General features: G+C 39.8%; 1 protein-coding gene across 5 annotated transcripts in view; it reads right to left on the reverse strand.

The window, feature by feature from the left end:
- Nucleotides 1-9244, reverse strand: part of LGI1 (leucine rich glioma inactivated 1) — a 33026-nt gene that overhangs the window by 22900 nt on the left and 882 nt on the right. The window contains exon 1 of one of the 5 annotated variants that reach the window (XM_090145225.1): nucleotides 9102-9226. The exons of 1 other annotated variant lie outside the window; for it this stretch is intronic. In XM_090145225.1, coding sequence (XP_090001351.1) covers nucleotides 9102-9181 — 80 coding nt within the window. In that variant the 5' untranslated portion in view covers nucleotides 9182-9226. Of the gene's footprint in view, nucleotides 1-9101; nucleotides 9227-9244 lie in introns of those variants that run through there. 3 more of the 5 variants (XM_090145224.1, XM_090145218.1, XM_090145223.1) reach the window with 3 other exon arrangements.

Consider the following 9244-nt stretch of genomic DNA (forward strand, 5'->3'; position numbering starts at 1 on the left):
GTCTGGAGCACAGGTCTTATGGGGAGCAGCTGAGGTGGGCATAGACCTCCCAGATAACAGCAATAGAACAAAAGGTAATGGCCTCAAGTTGTGCCAGGGGATGCTCAGGTTGGATATTAGGAAAGAGTGGTGATGCAGTGGCGCAGGCTGCCCAGGGAGATGGTGGAGTCACTGTCCCTGGAGGTGTTCAAGAACCATGGAGATGTGGCAGTGAGGGATGCGGTCAGTGGGCATGGTGGGGGTGAGTTGTGGGGTTGGACTACATGATCTTAGTGATTTTTTCCAACCTTAATGATTCTATGATCACAAAACCACAGTACCTTCATATATTAACAGCACATTTGCTTATTTGTAAACTGGAAAACAACTGCATATTTTGTTGTAGGGGCATATTTTTTTCTGCAAGCATTGATGTGTCCAAGTCAGAAAATATCAAAATGCTTTGCTGGTTGTTCTTACTACAGAGCTGAAAGGATGACAATTCATCAGCTATTTGATTACCTTCAAGACAGCAATGAAACCACATCAAAACACTGTACTACATACCGCTGTCTTGAACTGCTGGCAGTTTGTCCTCTGGCAACGCTGACAATGCTAATGTTAATTCTGGAAGCCATCTCTTGGTCTACAGTTTAATGCTGCAAAAATCTTTGCAAATGAAAAATTGCTTGTACAAAACTTTTCAGCTCATATATTGCATAAAACAGCAAAGTGTGCTATACGTAAGTTCCAGTGGATTGTTAAGGTTATGAAACTTAAGTTTTCAAAATTCATCCGACAAAAAGTTTTGGAATTATGGGAAGGATATTACTTTATCAAATGAAAAGTTGCAGCTTGACAGAAAACCATTTGAGAGAGAAAGACCTTGCTTCAGGAGTCCCTGTGCTTCAGTATTAGGAACTGAATTTAATGTTTAATCTCCAAACACAATTTTCCTAATTCTTAAAACTTTTGGATGGATTATGTCCATATCAAAGTAAAATGAGGTATTCAAAATATTTCTGTTTTGTTAATCGACTCAGATCACAAAAACCTGCCAAATACAGACTGAGGTTCAACTAAAAGCTGGCTGTACATGGAAAGAGTGGCAGGGCTAACTAAAACAAGATTTTAAAATGTGTTTAAATGGATCCTAATACAACTTTAATACACTCCATCTATTAACATCAGTATATTCAAGGATGGTGTAATGCAGACTTGCAAGAAAATCCCACTATATGCTAAAGGAAACGGCATTTCACTCAAGTCTCACTTCAAATCTTGACCCTTATCTTACACATGGTTGTGTTTTATTCCATTCCATAAAGGCAGTCGTCTAGACACTTAACTGTTAGTGTTTTAATATATTTCTTGAAAATTGAATGTGGTTTTAGCAAATATCAGGATCTCCCCTAAGATACATGCTTGAATATTTCTTTTTACTTACTGCACTTTCCTCAGCACTTTTTCCAGTCTGTAATTTTTACTTTTAGAGTCATGGGTATTGCACAGGTCAATGCTGCTGACTCTAAATAACAAAATTCAATATATGTAACTAAGTTAGACTAATCGTTCCCTTTTAGAATAGCTATCCTTCCCTTTCCACTTAGGTGCCATGAAATGAATAGTATCCTGGAAATGCTTTCGATAGTAGATAGTATTTCAGTACTTCATATCTGAACAATCTTTGTGATTAAATAACACAAAATTGTATTTAATTTGAAATATGATCCGTATTATTTCCAAAATCTGGCAGGCAGTAGTACCTTTCTTCTAGAGAAAGGACAGTTCTAGCACAATGGCTAATGGTATTATTAAATGAGGTCTCACAGTAGTACTGTACAGGCATGCCCATAAAAAAAAGAAAAAAAGTAAAAAAGCAATTTTGACTGCTACATTCTAGTTCACTGTGCAGAGCAGCCTCTTTATATGCCTGTATACTTCAGTTTCTACTGAATGGTCAACTACTGATTACCTCAACCCAGATACTATCAGCTTCCACATAAAGTTACTGCATAGCTTTACTAGGGAAATAATGCCACAGAAATTGTAAGGTGAATGAAGATTGATTCTGTTCTCATTATGCTTTATTATGCTCTTTTACCTTATCTTAAAAAGATGTATCATCTATGTGATTGTAAACGTTTAACTCTATCATTGTATATTGCAAATGATCTCTGCCAGGCAGTAAGAGACCGCCCCACCCGGAAGGGTCAGATCCCATGACTTCCGTAATGTATAGGGTAGGTACGTAGAATTAGAGCATTAACACTTTAATTCCAGTACATGATGTTTTGATGTGGAATATTGAAAATCAAATTAAAAAAAAAACCCAAACCATGACATTAAGTAATTTAATACTTAGCTTTAGCACAGCATGGAAAACACTGTGATGAATGTGACTGACAACTGGTGTAAGTTTGCAGAACTGACCTTGGTTCCTGGATTAAGATCTGAACTGTTAGACTAAGGTGCAACACATCTCTAAAAGTACAGGTGTTCTCTGGAACACATACATATGAATAAGATCTTATTTCTCAATTACATCTTACACTGCAGACCCTGAGGCACCTTTCTTCTCTAAGTATTCCATCACACTAGATAAACCAGCAATGCTTAACTGCTTATATGATTGAGAAGACAGTGACTTGTCACCACCTCTTATGTAGTCTTTAGGTTCCATACATTCAACTGTAAATTATTTGTACCAGCCCCAATAAGTAAATTATCAGTGAATACATAAGTGTGGTAGACACTATGCACAAAATTGCACATGTATCAAGAAACAAGGGAATACATTTATTTTTCACTATGAAAGTGCAGTGAGCTGCAGTTCTCACATTCTTTTTATTTTCACAGAACAAATGTAGTGGTAAAGAACTAAATTTAAAGTGAGCAAACACATTGTTTGTTGCCTTTTTTTGTATTTTTACTTCACTCCATATCCTTATCTCTTGCTTCTTACTTTCTTTCCTTTTCCCCTCATGTAATAAATCTGATACCAAGCTGGAAGAACTGATTTCCCTTTCTCTTGGACTCACAAACACCACCAGTCACTTTCCACCAGACATAAAAAAAGGATTAAGCATTCTTTACTCTCTTAGGAAAATGCTCATACTTTACGGATTTTGAGCATAATGCATTTCTAAAAGCTCAAGTAAAACCTGGAACGCTCGGGAGAAGCTGGTTTCTGTATTCTACTTATTTCAAAGCACGTTGATAAACTAAGAAAATATTTTGTACATATTGATAACTACTTTTTAATTAAATTCTTAACAGACTGAGATGACTAAACTTGTTTATGCATGCCTACATGCATCTGTAATCTTTAAGTGAACTTTATTCTCAGCGTGGCTGCCAGACTTTAAGACCTGGAGACCAAAATCACCAGCCTCACTGCAAACAGGGCAATGGCAGTGCCAATTAAAGGACAACAGATAGGAGTTTACACTATAAACTACACTACAAATATATCTCTGAGGTAATTAGTAGGTAAAATTACATACTTCACAGGAAAAAAAAAAAAAGATATCTGTAGAGATAAAATAGTAGGTTGCTTCCAATAATTATGATTTGATGAAAGTCTTCTTTACTACTTCCATGACTGCATTAGTTGGTCTTTTCAGGGTCATGCCAGCGTTGCATTATTTACATTATACACATTAACAAGGGCTTGTGGTTTAGTTTAATGATATTTTTTTGTTTTGAAAAATTCACAGAAATTCTAGGATTCAGGTTATTGCTAGGAGCATTCACATAAATGCAACACAGTGAATGACTGAAACAACCTGGCTTTCAAGACATCACTTGATTCTCACATAACTCCATATTCATAATGGAGAAAACTCGAACGGACATTAGAAAGCACAGTACTTCTTATATCTGTGTTCTACTAGCATGTTACGAGTGTAAGTGATGCCACTATCATAAAAAGGTGTTAAGCATGACTTAAACTAGAGCATTTGGTGATGATGATGATAAGGTTGCTACTCAGCCAACAGTAACAACATATACATTTTGTGAATTGTGCTTGAAATGGTAAGGTTTTATGTACATCAAAGTGGAGCTGATGGGATAAATCAGGTTAGGCTGTATTTTGTAACAATGCGGCCTAAATCTGGATTCTATTTACCAAATTGAACTGTTAAGAATAAAGGTGAAATTTGTGTGTTGAAAATTTTCAGATCAGTTTAAATTGTATTTTTAATAAAAGCCTTTTTTTCAAAAAAAAAATAATCCTATTTGCAAAGCAAGCTTAATTTGGAATTTTAGATGTATGCCTTTTTCTTGAGGTTTGCATTAGTGCCTGCAAAACTTATTCCCAAAATTTGGTCTCTGGAAATGCCCAACAGAACCAGTGCTCCAGATACAGGTCTGACAATACAGTGGGCAATGAGGGATTTGAAAATTTGCAGTGATTCCCTCATGCTCCAAGTATATAAGCTTGGAATAATGGAACTTTGAGGGTCAGATTTTCCTCATATCCTTTCATTATACAGAATCAGGGAATTAGATTCAAAATAATCTAATTTTCCAAATTGTTCATCACAGTGGAAGACTTAGTGTTATAGGAATTCTGTCCCTACATAGAAAATTTGACACTGATCTTTAGTAGTGCTAACCAGGAATACTTTAGAGGAAAATTTCCATCAACAAGTGTAATTCAGTAAATTTGATATTCTAATAATTATGATTAGATAAGTTATCATTATCTCTATTTTATCCTATTAACAAATAAAATGCCATACAAATGATTGTGGTCACTTGTAAAAAGATATGGGATATTGGAACACGGGACGAAACATCTGAACAATCAGATGTTTTTTTCTTAGAGGTACTTTTCTAACAATTACACACTGAAATGGTATTGTAATTCTGAAATACCATAAAGCAGCACAGCTGCTCACAAAACAACAGGCAAAGCACAGTAACAGTTCCTATACCAGAAAAAAAAAAATTCAAAACCAGAAGTGCCTTTATTGAATAAATTACTTTATCAGCCAAACAAATAAAATCGTGCTTGTCTTACAGTACAGCAACATTGACATCTAGTGGCTGGTTAAACTCCAAGTTGCACATCCTCTATAGAAAAAGAAGTTGTGGAACATAACATTTACAGAATTTGACATAATAAATGTGCATGTCCACAATGTCTTTTCTTTACATAATCTTTACACCATTACAGAATGACTGTAGGCTTCAATGACTAACCTGTAATGACCAGTCCCCATCATGGGAACTGGTGAGCATGAGCCATCACGCCTCAGCCTAGCCCCACCGATTCTCCCTGTTTGTTAGGAATTCCTGCACTTGTGAGTCAGCTGTGCCTTAAGCACAGACCTTGCTTGGGGCTCACTGGAAGGCACTGCTCATCCCTTTGTTGTACAGAGATATGTGTAAAAGAAGACAAACTACGCTCACAGAATGTAATGTTACTGTCATGTGTGAACCTATATTTTTCATTCTACTTCATTTTCTACAAACTACTAGGGGACTCCAGATAGAAGGAGATGAAAATCAGATACATGACAGATGCCATGAGACTGTTCATACTATGAAGATATGAAAAGAAATGATTAGAGAACTTCACATACATAGAATTTAGGAAGGAGCCAGTAACACTAGAAAGTCTCATTTCCTCATTTTTTGACATAATAACTGGCTTAAGTTATTATTAAGAGAATAACTTATTAAGTTATTATTAAGAGAAAGAGGAAAGAATAGTCATGATAAATCTAATGATAAGTCTGGTGATAAATCTAATACTTGAGATTTCTGAATTATTTTCTCACATCAAACCCAAACACGCACACTGCAAACAGCTCTCACCATGGCTGTCGCTGGTGGTGCCTGCCTTGCCCTCACTGCATAGAATGGGAGCTGCCTCTTCTGATAAAGCTGCCTGATCTGCTGCATTACAAATTGGTGGTAGTTATAATCAGCTACCCAAACTAACTTTGGCCAAACAGATCAGACGCTACTGAGTATAAGCAAACTTATCAGAAGACCTTAGGAGACAATAATCATGGAATTACTGAATAAGTTATTTCTTGAACTTCAAAAAGAAAAGCCAATCAGTATGTATGTCTTCCAGTATTCAAAGATGTATGATAAAAACGCAGACGAATTTTTGCCTTCTGTATCAAATGGTTTAGGACATTAAAAATTATCTCAAGTAGCAACAAGGGAGATTTGTCCTAGATATTAGGAGTAAAAATGTGTATACACCTAAAAGATTAATAGATTAAGCTATTTATGCTGTGAAAATTCCTCTACTGGAAATTTTTAGGAAGAGCTCAGGAAGCTTGTCAGGCATGGCCTTTTGAATTATCTATCTCTGTAACTGAGTACCTTCCTTTGGTGTGCACATGTTGTCCAGACTATTCCTCATGAAAGTATGAGGGAATTATGTAAATGAACAGGTTGCATAAGTAAACATAACGCTACTCCCAAAATGACAAGGAAGGTCTGAGGTCTGCCCTGAACCCACAAAGGCACATTCCTGATGCTGAAATAAACCTTCCTTCCTGCAGCTCACATGATATGAGTCAATACCTAGTCATAAATCTTTTGATCCCAGCAAGTTTTAGTGCCCATTTAATAAATTTGAATGACTGAGAAGTGGCAAATTCAATCAAATAAAGCCTGCTCTTTTTGTCCTGTGTGTTTTTTTGTTTTTTGGGTTTTTTTTTTTTTGCATACTGAGACTATCACCATGGTCTGCATAATGTGATATGATTGCACAGATAACTGGAAACAAGAGTGAAAGCAGAGAAGCTAATAGGCTTGGGAGTATTTAAGAATCATGGACATTACGTTCTATTATTAAAAGAATGCTCCTGCTTCATAGTAATTTCCATTTCTTCTTCCCAGAAATTTCACATGGTATTGTTACACTGCACCGTCAGAAAACTGAGTAATTGAAGTTGTATAAGAATGTGTTCAATGATATGAAAACATAAGAGACAAAACATTATCTTCTTGGATGTTTTAATAACATGTCTGACTTAGGTTTTCTGGATACACTAAGTCTCATACTTAGCCCAATTCTAGATTTAGGTCAGGAGTAAAGGGAGAACTACAGTGACGCTACCTCCCTTGCGGGCCATGAAGTTCAAGGCTACATTTAAGAGTTGGTTTCCCATTACTGCTAAGCTGATTTAATTGAGAGCTGCTGCTCAAAGGGCCACCTTCATTGCTTACTGCTCACCCTCACTTTGCCTCCTGTCCCATTCCTCCCTTCCCAGTGTTTTTTTTCGCACCAGCATTGTTATTCATCAGATGCCACAGCAGGAAAATCAAAGGAGCTAGACTGGCTGAAAATCAAATGCTACATTTCAGCAGATGTGGTCAGACTAGCATTATTACCAATGTGACAAAAGCAATGCCCCCTCCAGCAGCAGCCAGCCAAGAGACTGATGCATCCACAATGGAAACTGTGCTCTTAAGGGCTGATATAACATAGTCATGGAAGTCCACATTAAAAATGCAGTGACCCCACCCTGCAAGAAGTGATGCCCGTCTCTTTTCCTTTTCCCCTGCATCTTTCAGTCCTATGGGAATCTGAAGACAGAATCATCCTTCTTGGTGCCAAAGAACACTGATGCTACATTTAAAGTATGAACTTAGTCCCAAAGGATGGAGCTATAATCCATGTACGAAGGGCTAAGGGCAGGCTTGCATTCAACTTCCAGTTTATTTAGGAGGTCATTTCTGATCCACTTATCCAGCTGTAGGTTGTAAAGGAGCTTGCTGCAGGCTTTATGGGAAAAGCAGTCAGAGTTGTGATGCTTTAAAGCAACAATCAGAAATCAGAAAAGTAACACAGTAAAATGAAATTATCTAGCTGCTGTTCCCAGCAAAACTGATTATAAAGTAACTTCAGCATCTACAACAGTTGCTATAGTGAGAATCACTGCAGAAATTTCCTCTGCCCCAGAAAGTTTATATTTTCTATATGCAGTTTTTTTGTGGCCACAACACAGCGAGGAAAGATTCAAGAATTGCACACCATCTCTCTACCTTTCCCTCTTTTCTTCAAAGTGCATAATCAATGACAAGTTGGCCCAGTTTCCAGAATCATGTTGGGATTCATTCATACTAAAGCAGTCTGCCATTTCCAAAGAGAGGAACAACAAAAAGATGCCTGCCATTACAGCTTCGTGTGTATACATTATTTATTTTGAGATATTTAAATTATTAACTAGGATAATTCCATTTTTGCAACAGAGAGGCTCTGTCCTTTAGAAGAAATGGGCCACATTCAGTGGGACTTGAGCAGAACGTGGCATGCACTCCAACGAGCATTTCAAGCAGGGGACACCGCCTCTAAACCCCTTCAGAGTTAAAACAACACAGCGAGCGACCGAAACGCCAGGGTAAGATGGAAAACACTTCTTCTGAAACCGAAATTCAGTAGCGGAGATAAGGAAGCGTGAGCAGTTCTGCGCTGTGCGATAGTCTGAGCGCATAGCAGCAACTCCCTACAACAGCTGTTTTCTTTAGTAACAACGAGTACTTCGGTTTTTATAAGTTCTCTGTGGAAGTGAATTAAGACTCCGGGAATCAATAGCAAAGTTGGAAACTCCGGTCTATTCCAGCACAAAGTACCGGCGATGGATTGAGGCGTTCCTGACCTCAGCAGTCAGAACGCTGGCTCAGGTACGGTGCGTGCCAACGCTCTGTGGCACAGCACCAGCTCCCCGACAGCTGCTTGCTGCATCTGACGGCTTAAGGTGGAGACTGCCATCTCCCAGCCGGCTCATGAGAATTTTTAGTTCATACAGCTCCTTCTCCCCACGCAATCTCCACACCCCCCAACTCCGCCGCCGGTCCTTCTCGGAAGCCGCCCTTCCCGGCTGCGAGAGGCAGCAGCGAGGCACGGCGCGGCACCTGCACCCCGCGCCCCTCCGCCGGGCAGCGCATCGCCCGCGGCCGGGCAGCTCCGCCGCCGGGCCGTTCCTCCCTCGCGCTCCCCGTCGCGGCCGAGGGCGCTGCCCCGGCTCCGTCGCCTCTCCCCAAGCGACCCCTTCCTCCGGGCCGCCGCCCCGCATCGCGCCGCGAGCCGTTCCCGCCCGGCCCCCGGCTCCTCCGGGCGGCCTCCGGGGCTCCGCGCGTCCTACCTTCCCAGAGGCGGAGACCGCCGAGGCCGGCGCCGCGCACCGGGTTCCCGGCCGGGGAGACTCCCCTCGCCCCTAAACATGATGAGCGCCTTTCCCCTCCCCTCCCTGCCGCCGCGGCTCGCCCTCCCCCGCCCGCCCGCGCC

The sequence above is a fragment of the Phasianus colchicus genome, chromosome 8, assembly GCF_987193195.1.
Source record: "Phasianus colchicus chromosome 8, bPhaCol1.hap1.1, whole genome shotgun sequence".
Lineage (NCBI taxonomy): Eukaryota > Metazoa > Chordata > Aves > Galliformes > Phasianidae > Phasianus > Phasianus colchicus.